At 48.6% G+C, this 19,234-nt stretch overlaps 7 protein-coding genes; 4 read left to right on the plus strand and 3 right to left on the minus strand.

Moving 5' to 3' along the window:
- Positions 1 to 896: 896 nt before the first annotated feature.
- Positions 897 to 3,162, plus strand: FFUJ_06133 (related to multidrug resistant protein; the record flags this gene model as incomplete). XM_023579423.1 has 6 exons in its annotated part: positions 897 to 1,213; positions 1,266 to 1,768; positions 1,822 to 2,350; positions 2,601 to 2,637; positions 2,770 to 2,839; positions 3,002 to 3,162. The coding sequence occupies 6 exons, from the start codon at positions 897 to 899 to the stop codon at positions 3,160 to 3,162; spliced, it is 1,617 nt and encodes a 538-aa protein (XP_023432261.1).
- Positions 3,163 to 7,842: 4,680 nt separating this feature from the next.
- On the plus strand, positions 7,843 to 10,129 carry FFUJ_06134 (related to transcriptional regulator RDS2; the record flags this gene model as incomplete). XM_023579424.1 has 3 exons in its annotated part: positions 7,843 to 8,074; positions 8,298 to 10,024; positions 10,079 to 10,129. 3 exons carry the CDS (start codon positions 7,843 to 7,845, stop codon positions 10,127 to 10,129), a joined length of 2,010 nt encoding a protein of 669 aa, XP_023432262.1.
- A 350-nt stretch (positions 10,130 to 10,479) lies between these two features.
- Positions 10,480 to 11,157, minus strand: FFUJ_06135 (related to FMN1-Riboflavin kinase; the record flags this gene model as incomplete). XM_023579425.1 has 2 exons in its annotated part: positions 10,480 to 11,004; positions 11,050 to 11,157. The coding sequence occupies 2 exons, from the start codon at positions 11,155 to 11,157 to the stop codon at positions 10,480 to 10,482; spliced, it is 633 nt and encodes a 210-aa protein (XP_023432263.1).
- An 892-nt stretch (positions 11,158 to 12,049) lies between these two features.
- On the minus strand, positions 12,050 to 12,793 carry FFUJ_06136 (related to Protein FMP52, mitochondrial; the record flags this gene model as incomplete). The annotated part of the gene is made up of 1 exon (XM_023579426.1): positions 12,050 to 12,793. The coding sequence occupies one exon, from the start codon at positions 12,791 to 12,793 to the stop codon at positions 12,050 to 12,052; it is 744 nt and encodes a 247-aa protein (XP_023432264.1).
- A 793-nt stretch (positions 12,794 to 13,586) lies between these two features.
- FFUJ_06137 (uncharacterized protein) lies at positions 13,587 to 14,247 on the plus strand (the record flags this gene model as incomplete). XM_023579427.1 has 2 exons in its annotated part: positions 13,587 to 13,605; positions 13,670 to 14,247. The coding sequence occupies 2 exons, from the start codon at positions 13,587 to 13,589 to the stop codon at positions 14,245 to 14,247; spliced, it is 597 nt and encodes a 198-aa protein (XP_023432265.1).
- A 1,832-nt stretch (positions 14,248 to 16,079) lies between these two features.
- Positions 16,080 to 16,502, minus strand: FFUJ_06138 (uncharacterized protein; the record flags this gene model as incomplete). Its single annotated transcript, XM_023579429.1, has 1 exon — positions 16,080 to 16,502. One exon carries the CDS (start codon positions 16,500 to 16,502, stop codon positions 16,080 to 16,082), a length of 423 nt encoding a protein of 140 aa, XP_023432266.1.
- Positions 16,503 to 18,311: 1,809 nt separating this feature from the next.
- On the plus strand, positions 18,312 to 18,878 carry FFUJ_06139 (uncharacterized protein; the record flags this gene model as incomplete). XM_023579430.1 has 4 exons in its annotated part: positions 18,312 to 18,389; positions 18,428 to 18,500; positions 18,576 to 18,626; positions 18,772 to 18,878. The coding sequence occupies 4 exons, from the start codon at positions 18,312 to 18,314 to the stop codon at positions 18,876 to 18,878; spliced, it is 309 nt and encodes a 102-aa protein (XP_023432267.1).
- Between the last annotated feature and the right edge of the window lie 356 nt (positions 18,879 to 19,234).

The raw sequence follows: 19,234 nt of genomic DNA on the forward strand, positions 1-19,234 counted from the left end.
CTCTCATTCGACCACCTGAAGATGATGAGTGTTAGCGTGATACGGAGCCACTGATGTTCGATCAAGTTCAAGATACCTGATCATGAGCGCAGCCATTACTCTCAATTCTGTACTGATGACTCTTTAAAAGAGAGCCTCACAAGTCTCGATATGCGGGGAAATATCAATTAAAAATCATGAGATTATTGTTGAGCTCTTGTTCTCCCTTTCCCCGAAAAACTGAAGGAGACAAGGAAGTGTAGAATATTTGCCATGTTCAAGGGCCGAAAGAATTCAATAAAGACAGTTTGAGAAAGCTCAAACGCCGAAAGCCGGAACAAGAGCTCGTCGGTCTTAATACGCAATGTAGTATTGACAATCTATCGCCGAGATCAACACGGAGAGGGGGAATAATTGCCCGTCTCAGCACATCAGCACATCAGCATCTCATCGTCAACTTGTCCATCTCAAGAAGTGATTTTCGTGGGAATATCGTGAACCTTATTTCACTAGAAATCGCCTACTTCGTAAATACGGGATGCGGGATACGCGCTCTGCTTCTCCTAAAGTCAAGCTGTTCAATAAGTAAGCCACGGCGGCCGATCGCTCCTCTCGAGACCCTAGCTTGTCAGCTTTGATTGGGTATTAATAAACATTTCGCATCTTTGCAGGGTGCCAAGTCATGTTTTTGGTCAGCGATGACAACAAGAGGTGATTTCAACGGTGCGAGATAGTCGAGGTTCTAGCTTTGTGGTGGTGAGGAATGGAAGAGCTTTGTTAGAGTGTATATAAGGACTCGGAGGACCAGAGTCTTGGCATAGTTTTTAAATACCAAGTTATCTTGACTACAAGAAGTTGGTTCTCTGGATTAGAGCTCAACAGGTCTCTACGAATCATAATTCCGTGTCTAGACTAACATGGATCGCGACATTGAAAAGACGTCAACGAATTCAGGGACACTCGGCCCTGAAAGGAACGACCCAACTTTTGCGCCCATTCAATCACCGCAAGCAATTAGAACTCGCTCACGAGCATCTGCCAGGATATCCCGTTGTCAGTCACAGAATGGTTACAGCTGCAACCCCCTCAACGAGCCGTCGGATGATGAAGTCGAGAAGGATCCTTTCGAAGTCGGCTGGGATGGGGGTGACAACGACATTCTATGCCCCCGGAGCTTTCACAAGATGAAGAAGTGGCTCATTATCATTATTGTATCGTCCGGGAGTCTCTGCGTGTAAGTATTTCTTCAGCATCTTCAACCGGGACGGGAACTTATGTCGACATAGAACTGCTGCTAGTTCCATCTACACATCGACATATGAACAGATGGAGGATGAATTTGGCAACTCACGAGAAGTCTCCATCCTTGGTCTTTCGTTCTTTGTTTTAGGTATCGGACTGGGCCCCATGTTCCTCGGTCCCTTGAGCGAATTCTATGGCCGACGACTTATTTATATTGTTTCGTGGACTCTTTACGTCATCTTCATCATTCCTCAAGCCGTGGCTCAGAATATCGAGACCGTGATTGTGAGTCGATTTCTCGATGGGTTCGCCGGTAGCGCATTTCTGGCTGTGTCAGGAGGTACTGTTGGAGATCTCTTCACGGCAAATGAGTTGCAAGCGCCAATGTTGATGTTTTCACTCGCACCCTTTGTAGGTCCGTCGATTGGGCCTTTAATTGGGGGGTTCATCAACTATAACACTGACTGGAGGTGGACTCACTGGACTCTTCTGATCTGGGCATTTATTCTGCTATTGGGTATTGTGTTTCTTGTCCCTGAGACATATCGTGAGTCCAAATTGGCATCCAGAGCCAATTTGTCCCAACTAACCTCTACTTAGATCCGATCCTGCTCAAGAACAAAGCAAAACAGCTGCGAAAGGAAACTGGAGATGGGAGATGGAAAGCCCCTACAGAAAAGGTTCAGAAATCAGCCACCAGCGCGATAGGTCGATCGCTTCTACGACCATTTCAGCTATTAATCTTCGAGCCTATGTGCCTAAACCTATGTATCTTCACGGCCATCGTCCTCGGAATTCTATATCTCTTCTTTGGGGCTTTTCACCTTGTATTTGGCGATATCTACGACTTCAACCTTTGGCAGAATGGCTGCTCTTTTCTCGGCATCCTCGTGGGAATGTTGCTCGCTGCAAGCCTTGATCCCCTGTGGCACAATATTCGCAACAAACTCATTCGAAAATTGAGCGATGAGACCGGCGTTGAAGGAAACAGCCAGCCCGAGTTTAGGTTACCCCCAGCCATCTTGGGAGGTGCCCTTGTCCCAGTTGGCATATTCATGTTTGCTTGGTCGTGTTATCCCTGGGTTCACTGGATTGTGCCCATAATTGGATCGGCAGTCTTTGGAGCTGGGTAAGTCATCACGTTCCATCCCATATCAAACCAAACCATTCGCAGGCCTCAAGGAGGCGTCCTCAATGAGAACACCGTGATACTCAAGTCCATTTCACACGGGACTGAGACAAGAACCGGACGCGCGGAATCAAATTCGCACAAGAAGAGCAAAAAGATGTCTTAGTCACCGCTTGGTCATGCCTCTTGATCTCGTATCCCCTGAACCTCTGCTTGACGAACTGCAGCTAACCGCTTAACTCTGATATAGAATCCTCCTTGTGTTCAGTGGAGTCTTCACCTTTCTAGTAAGTCCAGCTCTGTGTCTGTATCACAAGTCTGTGACAGGCTCACCGCCCGTTACACAGCTCTCTGCTAGCCATTGTGACAGGAGTGTGCTCGTGCCAGGGAAGAGACTGTGCTGACTTTGATGGAAACAGGTGGATGCGTATCCACAGTATGCCGCGAGTGCCCTTGCTGCTAATGCATTCGTGCGTTGTGTATTTGCTGGTAAGTTGTTGGAGTATCTACTCCCATGGACTCGTCTGATTCTTCACCGCCGGCTGGCTACCAACTTCCCCTGGCATAGCCTATTCTGGGGAGCATGAGGCGCCAGCCCGGAAAGTTGTTGAGATTCAGCTGCATGAAATATCGCTAACTTGAATCCTGCAGCTGCATTTCCCCTGTTTGGTAACCAGATGTATACCAAGCTCAACAACCACTGGGCTTCATCTTTGCTAGCTTTTCTCACAGTTGCCATGATGCCTTTCCCTTATCTGTTCTTCCGGTATGGAAAGAGAATCAGAGCCTACAGCCGATTTGCTACTTCTTGAAGACTGTTCATCGAGGTTAGAGTTGGGGATATGAGAAGAGTACTTGATCAAGACTGCAAGTCCTGACTTCATCCGTGTACCCGCGCCACCAAACCAGGTACTAAAGCCCCTGCACTCCAGCTATTAGATGGACATCTCAAACTAATACACCGAGAGTCCTACTAGGTCAACAGTGGCTTTTGCGGAAAACGAGTGGATTGATCGCCAGTTGCACAAAAAAGGCCGGTCTAGGTCCTAAGCACAGGGCTTGGAATATTGGCGCTTCTTCAATTTGTATTCGAAGATACCTAAAATCCTGTCACAGGTCAAATCTATTGCTTGAAAAGAGGATATACCAAGAATTTCGATCAGGGTGCATGATCTGATTGTGAATGCTTGATAAGATCGCCTCGGCTGAAAGGCAATTCAGGATTCCCCCAGAATCAATAATGCAGCCAGCTAAGTTTATCTTGAGTAAAGATCTTCCCGGGCCGCTAGGCGAATGCGGGGATCTGGATGACGGACAGGCAGATGATGATCAATAATAGGCGAGTATAAATGGTGGCTTGATACAAGTGCTCAGCTGTTGCGGGCTCCAACAGCCGTGATCCAGATAAGGTCTTCCTCACAGAAAATGCAATAGGTACATCTAATTCAGATGACTGATTATCATACTTGGGAGATCTCACCCCAGTCAGCCGGCCATGTTTGCCAAAAATCAATATCACATCGTACCCTTGAGCTAGAACACCAAACATTGGCATAAGATAGGCCAACCACATCTTTGGTGTGAAGAACATCTTCAAGATCGACAAGGGTGTCTCAGTCCTCTTAGTCCCTACATCAAATTTACATTACAATCTGCAGGCCCTCGGCTATCGCAGCCTCGACTCGACTCCAGGTTCTCGGCCAGCAGCATGGGTCGTATCCTCCAACCGCATTGACGCACGCATGTCTCTACCCGCTGTGAATATTTATAAAAAGCAAGCAACAAGGACTAGGGGGCATATTGCCCACAAGAGGCTCAGCCGGACGTGTCAATTACTTTTGGAATCCTTGCCTTGGAGCGGCTGTCATGCAATGCAGCAGCCGCAAGGGAGAAACAAAGGAAAAAAGCAAACAAAAGCTGAAAGATGCTACTGGATTTTGAGTCTCATTGATAGTCACAAATAGTTACACCCGAGACAAGGCCTTTCTGCCTGACTTTAGGTAATTGTAACGCAAACTTCCACGCTAACATCGAGGCACAAGTCTCTATGACCTAGTTATGTAGTGAAGATCAGGATCGTTGCCTTGTATCTTGGCATGATTCAAGAGTCCTAGACAAATCCCAAAGCCTCGGTCACCGACGGGTTGCGGTCGGTTAGCGAACCGCGGGTATGGGATAACCAATAAAAGACCCTGACTATCAAACCTGGATCGTTCTATTCTTCACCGTAAACAGCTGAGCGTTGGCTATCCTCGGCGGCGTTGGGCTTCCGCTTCCGCCCCTCACCTCCGGCACCCGGGCTCGGCATCAAGCCCCGCGTTCCGGTACAGTTTTGGAGGCAGACACTGATGAATGTGACAAATTGTGATTCATGAAGCTTCAGTTGTCAAGGAGAGTAGCACTGAATGCGACAAGTAGAGCTCTGTAGATTATCTATGTTACTGGTCTCTGTGCTCTATATGTTCATTTCGGGTACCTTACTTATACGCCGCTTACCGGCTGTTCCACACCGGCCAGCCAGTGACTGCGCCGGCGAATCGATTTCTTTATCTACTAAGTTAGTAGCACCAGGGTCCTCTTTTATTTTCTTTTTGCTTCTGGGTATTGGTAAAGACTAATTACAGGGCTAGAATTGCGTGTTAGTTGCTCAAGAGATGACTTGAAACATATACATGTATCCGTGCATGCATGTTGGCTTGTGTAGGTACGGATACGACAGACTATCAGCAAGATGGCAATTGGCATTCTGCACCAAGTATCACCAGAGCTATCCAACATCAGCCCGACGCTGCACCTCGTCGCAACGGTGCTGCAGTCGCACGACACCTAGAGACCCCTGTCACAGGCGAGGTACGGATCACACGCTGGCTGACTCTGCCATTACCAACACAAAAGAGAGTTTGACATGTCGACGTGTACATATGTACGCGCAGAGAAGCATCCAACCAGGGCCCCAGACTCTTGCGATTCACAATGCATCGGTCTAAGCCAGGTCTAGGGGTTGAGGTTGCAGGGTGGCTGGTGATTGGGAATACAAATTCGAATGAATGGATCAATGGAGTAGTTTCTGGCGGCTCAGCGGGACCTCTTTAGCTTCATCTTCTCGATCGAGACTATTGCTTGAGGCGCAGGAGGTGAAATTCTCCTTCCATGACCTTTCCTGACCGCTAGAAGTGAATTGAGTCAAGTCATCAACTGTCCCCCTGGTTCGAATACCTAAAAAAAATCTGATCTTGATTACAAGGCTTCATCAGTTACAAATAGAAGCATCGTCAGACCAATAGCCAGCGCCCAGTTTCCCCAGAGCGGGTTACTCCCTCCACTAGTAAACCCCGCAGTCAAGAGTTTGACTTTGATTGGGCTCGGATTGGTTTCTGCTAGCGGGTGGTGAAAATGGGAGGCTTGAAGCTTCGGTTTGCTGAGGCATAAACGACTGAGTAAGAATATCAGCCATATTAGTCTACCAAATCCACCTGGGACTGCTCGAGGTAGAATCTTTCATGATGATCAGCGTGTTGATTACACATGTTGTTGGTGACGATGTTGAACCAATTGACTAGACCATCAGATATGTACGATAGGTACCCATCCATGTCTGGGCTGGTTGAAGGGTTTGACGTTTCATTGCTACCTTACGCAGAGAGACAGGGGAATTGACTGAAAGGATGAAGAGTTACCCACCCTGTGTGGGTTTGCAGCTAATACCTGTATGGTTATTCGATCATCCGCCTGTCAATCCAATCAATGTCCTGTCCTGTTTGTATGTACATACTTCCCTACTGTATTGTAGTTGTTCACGAGATTGCATGTAGCATCATCACCTCGGGTTTCTACATTTGCACATGCCATGGATGCACAACGAACGAGCCTTGGCTGCCTTTACACCTTGTGATGTAGAATCAAGATTCGTCGTCACTCTATTCCCCTTAAATACAATCCACTTTCTCTGACTGAGAGCTTGTTGTGAACCCACCTTGTTGTGAGGTACTGTACCTACATCAGGTACTTGGCACAGCAAACTTGGTACTTCTGTGATGCCTCTAGTAGCACGCATTCGCACTCGATTCTTATAGCAGAAGGCAGGCCTCCTCTCAGCTTAAGGTTAGGTACCTTGGAGCAAGCAAAACCAGCACAGGAACACCCTCAAAACACCTGCATCTGCATCTCCAATCCTCCAATTGCCCACTGCCCTGTCTGTGGCGTCTGCTAATCCACCAACCACCAAAACCCACAATGCTACTACCTACAACACCCTGTCGCCTGACCTGACTGGGCTCTTCTAACTGACCTTGAATTGGACCAGTCATTGCTTACAACTTATTCTGCGAATTGCCTCGTTCGACTTCTACCCTCAACGTTGACCCTTTATCCTTTCTTATAATCCCCCTTCAGCCCAATCTATATCGCGATCCCGGCTCCTCCGCACAATCTGCGCTCAACTTTGTCCCCCGCGCCGCGCCTGGTTCGCATGCCTCATCTTTGCACAACGCTACATATACGCTGTCACCACAGCCTGCTTCTACGGTCGCCGACGCCGTGTGAGATCCCACTGTTGCTGTAGTGGCCAATTGCTGCTTAAATTGGTTGGCTTTGGTGCTGGTTCTGGGTGCAGCCACTCCTCATGGCCCGCGGGTAGCTGCATCCTATTCTTTCCTCGTCGTCATTCGCATCCTCACAGTCGCCAAATCTCTCACCTCCCGTGTCGCCTTAGACAGCTCCGCCTCTACCGCTGACCGACGACTCTCCTGCATCCAGCGATCATCGATCATCGATCACCCAAGCTCATCGAATCGGAATTCTACCTCCTCCACCTCCTCCGCCTTCTTCGGTGACAACAATCACAGCCTCACGGCCCCTGCGACCTACTATTGACTCAATATACGTTCCACTAAGACGCCTCTTTGCGTACCATACTTATACACTTATTGGCTTTCATTGAGTACGCCCCTTCTACGATACGAGCTTGACCGAGCGGTTTCGGTCTTCCAATTAGCCCAGAGACGTGATCATCAAATACACGGCTGCATACAGCCTTCTGGCCTCGTTTGCGCCCAACGCCATAGTCCTACCGGATCTGGGCATTGCAGTTCAGGTTGTTCCTAATCTCACATACATCGCCTACGCAGCACGCGTGAGCGATCCGCGAGGGAGATCAGGGGAAAGATTATCTGCGCATCGCCACGCCACCGTGGGGGTTGTTGTCACTCTGAACAGCACTGATTGCAACTTCAATTCGACGGCGTACTTGTCCCTGCTTGGCTGTCCTACCACGGCTTGGATAAGTGTGGTTTCGCAAAGCTGTCTAAAAGGAGGACAAGGTGAAAGAGAGAAACAAAAAAAGGTTTCTGGGATCGGAGCCTGCATATCCGAGCCGCCTTGTGTGCAGTAACCCAAACAAAGTCTCGGGCTGTAATAAGCTGAGAGGAGGATATTCCAGCTGTCGCAAGACCTTGTACTGGTCGCCAGGCCTTGTATATAAAACCTAAGACACCATGCCGCACGAAATGGAGGAGAATAGCACTGAGGTCTCAGATGTTATGTCTGAGAACGAAGACGAGACGGAAACTTTTCTCAGGGAAGAAGACGAGAAAATGACCGACCAGAGCACTACCGAGAGCACCACCGAGGTCAAGAAGAAGTACGACCCCAAAGACCCTATGCGCCCGAGGAGGAAAAAGGCGCGAAGGGCTTGCTTTGCATGCCAAAGAGCTCATCTAACTTGTGGTAAGTGTTCTTGCAACCACCCAATGCTGGCAATTTGCCAATAATCATGATGTGAATTCGTTTTCTCCATGTGAAGCTTGGCTCTTTAATCCATCAGTTGTCGGTATTTTCGCTGTTAAACTGTCTTGCGCGCTTCCTGTGCCCATTTCAGTGGGACAAGAGTCATGGTTGAGATATTCGTGCTTGATAGCCAAGAAGAGATTTTGAACTGACAACTTTCCAGGAGATGAGAGACCGTGCCAAAGGTGCATCAAGCGCGGCCTCGCTGATGCATGCCAAGATGGTGTGCGCAAGAAGGCTAAATACCTTCATGATGCTCCTCCGGAAGCCCTGCGGCCTGTCCTTGGCCCAAATTACAACCCCAGTCCCAATCCTACTCCCTCAAGGCCCAACGCTCAGCGCCAGAATTCGAATGCCAGCCAGTCAGATAGTATGTCTGCAACTGGCAGCAACTTCTTTTCTCAGGCGAGCACTACGACACTGCCGGTCTTTTCGACGGGGGCGCAGACTCCTGTTGGCATTGATAGTCTACCCTTCAACCCACAAACGTCCCCGACATCCTTCCAGGCTCCCATCAGCAATGCACACGCTCCAATCAACAATATTATACCTACCGCTAATATGGACTTCAACGCCCTATTCGATCCCAGCAACCCTGCTCTGTACAATTTTGACCTCGAAGGTCTGAATTTCGGGAGTCAATACGCCGGCTGGGAGTTTGGCATTCTTAACAAGATGGCCCTTGGAGCCGAGACACCTCCACGAGAGAACTCCCTGTCGCAAACTCCAACCACCGAGGCCACCTATGCAGCTCTCTTCGGAAATGCAAATGGCAACGGAAACGGCTTTGATCATCCCATGTTAGGGGCCGACTTTTCGGGTATGGACCAAAATAACCAATCTCTATATGCCCAGGGAAACCTCCAGCACGGACTACCCCATGCTTATGCTATTGCAGCCGGGCCTACAAGTCTTGCTAGCCCAAGTACAGATGCGACAGCCAGCCCCCATTCCGTTGCAGGCATGGAAGGCTCACCAGGCCATAATTTTGCTGGAATTCCTACAGTTCCTGGCGCACAACGACACAGACCGAAGAGTACTAAGCCGAATCCCAAATCGTATCTTGGAAAGCGACAAAGAGACTCTGCCGCTATCTACGAAAGTGTAAAAGAGCCGTATCCTTACACAACCGGGTTCCACAACATGGTGGCTGTCCTACGAAACCGTCTGCCCGGTAACAAGCTACTACGAATCGCCAAAGCCCTCGGGGAGATTCGACCGTCTTTCATATCGTGTACCAAAGATCTGACTCGCCAGGATCTCATTTTCATGGAGAAGTGCTTTCAAAGAACCTTGGTAGAATATGATGACTTTTTACAGCATTGCTGCGCTCCGACCATTGTCTGTCGAAGATCGGGCGAGGTCGCTGCTGTCAACAAAGAGTTTATCGCGCTGACAGGCTGGACGAAAGAGGTGCTACTCGGGAAAGAGCCAAACCTCAATATCAATACCTACAGCGGGCGTTCGACCAATGGGTCGAATACACCAGACAACAATGCTCAGGGGGACATGCCAACGCCCCGGCCTCAAAGAGCCACCCTTGACATGAGCGGGGGGCGACCTCAGCCTGTTTTCTTGGGCGAGCTGCTGGATGATGACAGTGTGGTCGAGTTTTATCAAGACTTTGCGGAATTGGCCTTTGAGGACAGTCGCGGCAAGGTACAGAGAAGTTGCCGACTCAACAAGTATAGATCCTCTCAGAGCATGGACATCAAACCCGATCATACTGCTCCGAAGGACGTACAGCCGAGCATCCTCAGTAGCCGAGTCACGCGGATTGACAGCGAGCACGGTATATCGAGGATTGAGAGGGACGGCAAGGTTGAATGCACATACTGTTGGACGATCAAACGAGACGTCTTTGACATTCCCATGATGATCATAATGAATGTGAGTTCTAGTATCTTTTACCTCAAGACTTCTTCCTCGCTAACTCGGGTGCAGTTTTTACCGCGATATTTACCAGACCAAGGACCCCAGCAACTGGCAGTTTAGCTACTTATGACTGTGGGCAAAACCGAAATACGTTCATTCTCCCTTTTTGTTGGAGGTTATTTTCTTTGAAAATGAGATACTAGCCAGGCCTTTAAGGGAGGGCTACCTTGCAAGAGAAGGAAAAGATCCGGAGTATACACTTTTGTGTAGAGGATTAGCTTTGATGCTGCATAGTTTATTGGTAGTGCTCCAAGTCAGGCAGATGGGGGTTTCGCATGATACCCAGGTAGTTAAGCAGATGTGAAATGAAACAAACATGACTTTTTAAAAGAATTCCAGCTCTTCTATGTTGCTATCTATCCATAACTCCCGGCCACTTTTTACCATGCTCTATTTCTCGTGGATCTATCCTAGGCATCTCGAAGTAACCACTGGACGTCTAATTTGCCCTCAAGATCTTTACCACCGATAACACGTCCCTTTGCAGGAGCCCAGGCCTCTCGGGCTAGACTGTTCTTTGCAACCTCGCAATCAAAGTTGATATCTTCAATCAGAGCTTCCAGACTCTTGTAGTCCTTCTCCTCACGGATAAAGCCAAGGATGAGGAGACGCATGGGCACGTCATAGAAGTCTGCGGTGAACTTGTGCAGCACATGAACCTCTGCGCTGCGAACTATGTTCTTGTAGAAGGGGTTGTACCCGATGGACATCACCATGGGAAAGATGTGGAAAGGCGGATTAGCAGGGGCTTCGGCAGCGAAGAGAGCATCCTCTGTGTCAGACTTGGGAGGTTCGTTGGAGGAAGCCGATGGGATGTCTGGGTGTGTTGTGGGCAGGGCGAGAGAGGCATAGCCGAAGTAGACTCCAGAGGAGATATTGGCGATCCACGGTGTGAGAGCCTCGTCTACAGGGAGGTTGGCAGTTGGGATGCCGAGCTAGGAGGTGTGAGTAAAATAAGAGATGCATGCACGAAGACGTACCTCTTTGGAGCCGCGGCCGAAACCAGAGATCACCTTGCCTTCCATGTGAAGAGGATAAGGGGCCTCGGGGCCGGAGTCTGGGCCGACGACTGAAGGACGGGAAGACATGATATGTAATCACAAAACGATGATGTGCTCGATAGCGGATATGTGTCACCGGGCTATCAAATTATGAGTATTGCATGTCGATAAGGTATTCTCGTAGGTGAAGCTTACATGAGTTAATCCAAGTTGAGTTGCGGCAGTAAAAGATGAAGCTTAGTGAATGATTGAGTGAGTGAGTGAGAAGTTGATAGAAGCTGGTGGTGGTTATCAGAGTCGAGGAGTGGAGTTGATGATGAGATCCGACGAATGGCGGGGGCGGGGAGAAGCAATGCCGAAGTGCGATGGGTCGGAGGAAAGATCAAGACTTGCTTACTGCCTAATGTTAGTAGGAGGCCTTTGATAACTACCTACTAACCTAGGTATATACCAGCTTCAGCGTGAACATGTCTTCATGCAGGGGAAAATTACTGCATTTCATGGCTTTGTGAAACGCAACACAAGGTGTACAGAATCATAGACAGGGTTGGGGCTCTGATGCCAAGAACTAGTGAGATGTGATGGGAGCAATTAATCATATCCAGTATCATATCATAAGCTCATATGTAAGGTACGAGACAAATAAAAGAATGGGATTACTATGTGCTCCTAATGGTAAATTATTTCTCATTTGTGGGCTCCTCTAGTAAATCATCTCCAGCAGGAGTCTTGATGGCTTCAAGATCATCTTGTATTGCGCGATTCTGTCGCAAGAGTATTTGAGTGTTGCAGAGAGAGGAGAAAATGGATTATGAATTAGAAATCACTCTATTGGTTTCATGCTCTTTATTAATGAGTGTTTAAGGGAGCATGCCATTGAATGGCTAATTGATTCTGGCAGTCTGCGAAAGCGTTGTGCAAAGCTAGAGAGAGTCGTGACTGTACCACGAGATCATGTCAAGTCACTCTCGCAAAAATTCTACGCAGCAGCCTCTGTCTTCGTCTCCGTCGGAGTCTGGCTACCCGGCCACTCAGTCCTTCCCAGCTTGACGATGTCGCTTCCACCGAGAACCCAATATTTACTCGGCGCCTTTCCCTCACTCGCCAACTGCGCAGCCCTCACAGCCGCCTTCGCAATGACATCAGCATCTTGACCCAAAGTATCTCTGATACCAGTGCTGAGATAGCCAAGACCGTTGACTGCCCCTTGAGCGATACCCTCCACTGTGCGGCTGGCCTCTCGGTGGCCGAGGATCATACCGGGCTTGAGAATCACGGCTTGCTCAAAGTCGAGTTCCTTGATCGCGTCTTCAACCCCGTTCTTCATTTTTGCGTACGGCGAAGACGAGGAGAGCAGAGACCGTGTTCCAGCGCTGGAAATAAAAACGAAGGTTGAGACACCTGCAGCCTTGGATGCCTTTGCGAGTTCGATATTGAGATCATGGTCGATCTTCCACTGGTTGGCGATTCCGCCTGCTTGAGCGCGAGTGGTACCCAGTGCAGAATAAACGACAGATGGCTTGGGTGTGAGCCCTGTGAGAAGCTCTGCCCATTTGGCAGTATCGGCATCGACTATCGCATTGAGGTGAGGTGATGTCGCCTTGGGAGCGCGTCGAGTGATGGTATGTACAGGATTGTAGATTTCGGAGGCCAGCAGCGTTGAAAGGATGTTTGAGCCGACCAGGCCAGTTGAGCCGATGATGGCAGCAGAGGGCAGAGACATGGCGATAGGGTAAATTAGTGGTTATGGTAGGGGAAAGGGTTGTACAAGTGTCGAATCGTAAGGATAGCAGCAGATGGAGGTATGTATCAAGATGAGAGAGCAATAGTAGACAGGATACTCAGATATCTCAGTAGAGAAGCGAAGATAGCGAATCAGTTCAGACTCTAGTCACTAGGTACTAAGGTAGGTAGTTAGTTGATCGATTGATAGGCAGCTAAGACAGACGCAAGTACAGTATTTAAAACGTTGAATGGAAAACTTGGGACTGAATGATATGACGCATGGTCCAAGCGGGATGGGATCAGCCACATTAAACCGAGTTGGCATGTGATGATATCTTGATCAATCAAGTCAATTGCTCTATTACTAAAGCCTCAATTATTCTTCAACCTGGCTGTTCTTGAATACATTGTTTTGTTAACTGATCTTAAGGGGCCAAGCTTCTATGTAACGCTGTAAGAACCTAATCGGACAACTAACTTTCTCAGCCCTGCCCTGCCCTCCATAGGTTCTGCATCTGATGGATGTACCCTTCACTTTACTGCACGACTGTGGCGTCCTGCACTCTTCAAAGCAGGGGTCCAGTTCTCCACTCATTTCTTCCCTACCCCACAACTCAAGAGCTCTCGACTTGCGACATCATCTCTGCCTGGGTCTGACCGTTACACGGTACACCACAACGTCTTGATGCCAGCGCGCCCTCTCTTCTCCCTGCTCAATATTCCTACTATCCCTTCTCGATATCTACATCAGCAGCGTACGAACAATCAAAGGCAGTTTTCGAGGATTCACAATGGCTACTCAGTACGAAGGTAACATGAAATAACCCCTCCTCAACCCCTCCATTCATCCTATCTTATAACTAACTGTCCAAAGTCGAACACAATGTCAAGTTTGCTGAAGGCCGCCGCTCAGGCCGTCGCGTAGACATGTCGTCATTCTTCTCCCTCCTCGATCAGATCGCCGAACCTTCAGGCGACCAGACTCCTCATCACAACCCACACGCCACGCCCACCCCCGTCGACACGGCTGCTCTCTTCCGCCTCCTCCAGGAACAGCTCCACCAGCTGCACACAACTTCTCCTACAGACGATAACCGAGACTTTCTAGAGTCTCTGATAATGAATCTCGAAGATGATATCAACGATCCCCCCACTCGCTTGCATGGCGTGTCACAAGAGTTCGTTGATTCAATCGACCGTGTCAACCGCAAAACCCTCAAGAAAGACGACGACTGCGCCATCTGTAAGGTGCCCTATTTAGAAGACGAGTATTGTCTCGTTGTTGAGCTCCCATGTAAAGGAGGTCATCGATTTGATCTCGAGTGCGTCGGGCCTTGGTTACGCAGCAAGGGTACATGTCCCATGTGCCGTCAAGACTTAGGGAAGAAGAAGGAGATTCCTGTCGTGCAGGATGAAGACGAGGAGGAGGACGGCGACATGATGTACGCCTAGGCACTGGTGCGTTAGTAGTGATATGCATAAGTCTGGCGTCGGGAGTTTGAGCCACTGTGGGCTTGATGTTTTCATGGCATAATGAATGTAAAATTAACAACAGTTGGCTAATGCTATGCTGCCCCTCCCCAGGATCTTGGCAAATTATACGCCACCCAACCATTTGTTTCCATCTTCTTGTTGTCCCCGTATTGATGCTTGGAAATCTTCATATTCTCGTTGCTTTTGATCCAACTCATACCGCATGTGTTGGCCTTATACCGAATTCGTGTGAATGCCTGCCTTGAATAGTCTATCCTGCAGACTTTTCTGGTCAGGCCTGAGCTCTCCTCACAGCAATTTGAGACTCTCTTTCCAGGATTCCCATCTTTCTCTAGGGAGGATTACGCCCTGCCCGAACCGCCACTGTCCTAATTTATGTGCCTGTAATATTTCGATATCCCCAATCCGAAAAAATAGGTGCGGACCGGCTTGCATAATCCATTCACAGGGCCCACGAATATAAGCATCAGACATCTGTAACCCTGGTGTTATTCGATCTTCCAGCGCTCGTTTCATAAGGTGGGAGGCAGGACGGTCATCTAGCCGTATACTTTTGGCAACGAGACGAGCGTAAAACGACTGAAAAGACACCCAGCCCTCGTGCGTTCGACGCAGGCGAGTGTCGTTGGGGGGAACTAAGTAACAGTCAGTGGGACTCTCAAGAGGTTTGGACGAAGGGCAAGCCGAGGAACATGCCTTCACAAACTTCAAGAAGAAGCTCATTCAAGTCTAGTAAGCCGTTCCAGACATATATCCCCTGAGGAACAGTTGTTTTTTTGGACAGTTTCCCGAGGCATCTATCGTGCGTACAAGGAGATCAATACGTCCATCCCCAACTGGAATCCGTCGAGGAACTTCTAGGAAGACTTTCCAGACTGCAGTCCGGAATGTTTGGTAAAAATCAGAAGATAAGCCAGCTTGGGGCTGAGCTTGTGAGGGACATGTTTCTACCATAGCTCGTCCAGTTTCTTAGCCAGCTTCTCTGCCTCGGCGTCAAGCTGTTGACCCTCGGTAGATTGGTCTGATCCAGTTCCAGACCTACTTCTACTATATTCCGGTTCCTTTTGGTTATCAGCTTCATCAGCAGCTTGATCCTGGGTGCATTCTCCAGTATTCAGAGCTTGGTCGAATTCGTTGACTATGTCGAAGTGCAAGTCGTCCCGTTCGTCATTGGCTACCAATTCTTCTAGGGAGATGTGACATGGTGATGTTTTGAAGGTTTCCATGAAGTTCGTTTGCTCGTTGAATGATGTTTCTGTGATGGATGGTGAATGTTGAACTTAAATTCGAATGCTGTTGAATGGTTATCAAACATGGAACAATGATGCGAGTTGTGCAAAACATATGTCATGTTGAGCTTGGTAGGCGAAACAAGCAAGACGAGGTCTGTCAGCTGGGAGCTTCCTTCAACATTTGTGCAGTTGCTGGCCCACTACCTTCCTACTATGCTACCTTAGTAGGTAGTAGGTAGGCACAGGTAAGTTGGTAAGGTAAGGTTAGGTAGTAGTCGTCGTGACTGTCCGTGCTATCACTACTAGGTAAGGTGGGAGTGCTGTAACATTTCGAAACTGATTCATTCTCCTGTCACTTATTGGGGTAAAACTCCACGTTCTTCAAGCGCCGAGGTTGGCGTCGTGGGATATTTTCCTCTTCATTATCTAGATACCTATGGAGTTAAGCCTCCGAGCTCTTCTTCTGATGAACGAGTAGGTAATACATATGCCACCGTAAGGAGTACACGAGATACAGTTCATAGACACTGTTGACTTCTCGCTTCTTTGTCCCACTTCTTACTTGGCCTTGGGCAGATCTCCCTTCTTGGGCGCACTTCCACTTCCGCTGGGTCCTCCCTTTGAGATCTCTTCTCCAGCACCCTTGGTCTTGATCGTTTTCTCATCACCCATGGGTGTGCTAAGCTCTTGGTTCGCACCACTCGCGTTCAGGGCGTCTTCTCCCTCTCGACCCTTGGATTTGGTCCTCTCCCTGGTCTTGTCGGCAGCTTCCTCAGGCCGTGTCGTGTTAGGGTCAAAGGCGATGTCTGCGTGCTCAGAGGCAACTTGCTCGTCCGTTCCTGACTTTGTGTTCTCATTCACAACTGGGCGCAGAGATTCTCGGTCCTGGTCGTGCTTGTATGGCATCTGCAAGCGTGTTGTTGTGTGAATAGGGCGGATAGTGGTTGCGGTTGTACGGAGGACAATGCGGAAGAGAGACATGGCGAGGGACTTGGGTTTCTGGTAGGAATTGAGCTTAAGATAATGTTATAGGTGATCTGTGTAGTCTTCTGAAACAATTGGAATATGTATTTGACAAGTTCTGGGCTTCCAAAGTAGCTCAAATTGGAGTGATGTTATTTCAACTACGTCATCAAGCATCATACTTTAAGTGATCTCAAGTCGTCATGATTTGTACTCACTTGGTGGAGGTAGACTAACCTACACCATACCTAGGCCATGATCGTGTAATAAGAACTGAGGATTTTCTAATACTCGTGGTTGAAATTTGATACTTAATTGCGAGCAAAGACTTAATGGAGTTGGGGTTGGGTATTCTTCATCATGGCTATGGCGGGGCTGGAGCAGTCCCTCCGGTAAAGCAGGGTACTTTATCCACGGTGAGATATGATTTGTTCAGACAATGTAGCAGAAGTTAGATACCTAGAGGTCGAGTCTGCTGCACCCTATCATATAAGATATCCATCTGATCGGTAGTTGAACGATCATGACTGCCGTCAAGGTAGGATCCATAACGTAAGGATCAGAAGTCAGTTGACTACCGAATTTCGCTTGCACAGAAAACAACAACGAAATAAAGTTATCAACTGAAACGAGATCGCCGTCTAGCCCTCGTCCACAAAAAGATTGTCTCCTCTGATCAGATAATATGAATATAACTCAGGAAGAAAACTTCTCTCTGTATCGTCTCAGAGTTTCGGTCTCCAAGTTGACTATTCATACCTGGGCATACAGAAGAAGGAAGATTGTGAGATATCGTCGAGAATTAGACTTGCGTAAACTTGCTCAATTACACGCACCAAGCACGAAAGACATTTAAATTGGCCGTTGCGATTCAGTTGGGTCCTTGTCCCTCCAAATCTAGAACACAAACGTATGATCTTGACAAAGAAAATACCCGCACCGTGGATTCGTAAGGACGAAACTAGACAAACTAAACACCAAGCTGTCGTGAGAGACCTTGGCAGGAGGCGTTGCGCCTCAGCTGTTAGATCACCGGAAAATAGGATAAATGACACCTCGATGGGGAAAGCATACTCGTGTTAAATGCCATGTAGTCGGAAAAAAGGCATCATGTCGGAGAAGTGATTCTTTGTCTATACCAAGATTCGATATAAAATGCTTCTTGGCCGGCCGCGGCATTGCCCGAGAGGCGTTTTCCAAGCCACTAACGTCTTGGAGCGTTGTTCTAGAACAATTTAATTTTGTTTTCATAGGCAACACTGCGGATACACAGAAGCCAGTGCCACACGTGGTGTATCAAACGAGGTCCGTTTGCTGAGTTGATGGGATTAACTGTAGTGGAAGTCAAAAGGAGGCAGTTCGAGTTGACGTTTGGAGAAATGCCCGGGGATCAACCCTGCTGAAGGTCTGATAGGAGCGAGGAGCCATCTATCGCCCTAAGCGAGTATCAGCCTCCCCCGTGTTCATGCAGTGGATTTGAAATTACTCCCATCTCTAGGTAGGCTTGGACCTGATGCCTAGGTATGCAATCATGACAAAGACCTATCGAACTAACAAGAAAGACTTTGAAAACGGCTGCGGCGTTAAAGAATAGGAGGATCGGCAAACATGGGTCGGCATCTAGAACGGTATCAGGGACAGGGGGACCAGACGAACGTCTTCGGCAGCCTTGTGACTGTGATGACGTTCAAACCTAACTTTGCAAGTACCGCCAAGGTTACAGGCTTTGAAACACGGTTGAGGCACCTCCCATCTCTGTGCACCGCAGCACCTATCCGCCTGTTAGCTCCCAGGGGATCTTTTCAATGCTGATGCGGCTGCTCCAAAATGAAATTGGTTGGCTGGCCTGCATCAAAGAGGCGGCGCCGTTGGAAGCTGGAGCAGGGACCCGAGATGGTGGTACAGGTACAACTACATGTTGGTGCTTCTTTGCTTTTTCTTAGGTTGGTGTAATTGGCAGCCCATTGCGTTGTGACCACCGTCCAATACAATCCAGCACCTTGGCAAGGGATTGGTGTAAGTGAGATATGTGCAATTTGCACCTACGTTCTATGATATTGCGATGCTGCAGAGCGCTGTAAAAGCTTCCAGGCAGCTGTATTCAGCTCCCCTATATCAGTGCCTCTCGCCTCTCTATGAGCAGTGAGTGGGTGAAATATACGTCAGTCCTAACATGGCAAACAAAGCCGGTCTATGTGCATCGGAACGCGGCAGGCCAAACTAACACCGGTTTGGCTGCTTGGTTATTAAGTCATGAGGGACGCCACCATGTCCCTTTACACGGCAGGTCACCAGCGGTTGACTACGGGCATCTCCGTCGCTTATCTGCACATGAACGGCGTTTGCAGAATCCAAATTCAACTCATAATAACCGAAGGACTCATGCATATGTAGCGGTGCTGGGCCGTCTTGTGTTATTAGCATGTGAGCCGAAAGAAGCCTTCCAGAACGACGTTAGGGCCACACAAACACAAACCAATGGAGGTCTGTTTGTGAAGCAAACATACAGTAGCCGCTCTCGTTCATGCAGGGGCCCGTCCTCCAGATGAGATCTGAGAATGCATCACAATCAAAAGCCCAACGGGCTGGATAGTTGCAGTAGAGAGTTGGAGTTGCTGGTTGGTCGGTCAATAGCAATGTCAAACAACCCTGTCAACCTTGCGACCAACAAGAACTCCACGTCCCCGACTCCATCAATCCCTAACAGAGGAAGTAGTTTGATCGTCGTGTGTCAGCTTCTCCCCTGGTCT

The sequence above is a fragment of the Fusarium fujikuroi genome, chromosome FFUJ_chr06 (assembly GCF_900079805.1).
Source record: "Fusarium fujikuroi IMI 58289 draft genome, chromosome FFUJ_chr06".
NCBI lineage: Eukaryota > Fungi > Ascomycota > Sordariomycetes > Hypocreales > Nectriaceae > Fusarium > Fusarium fujikuroi.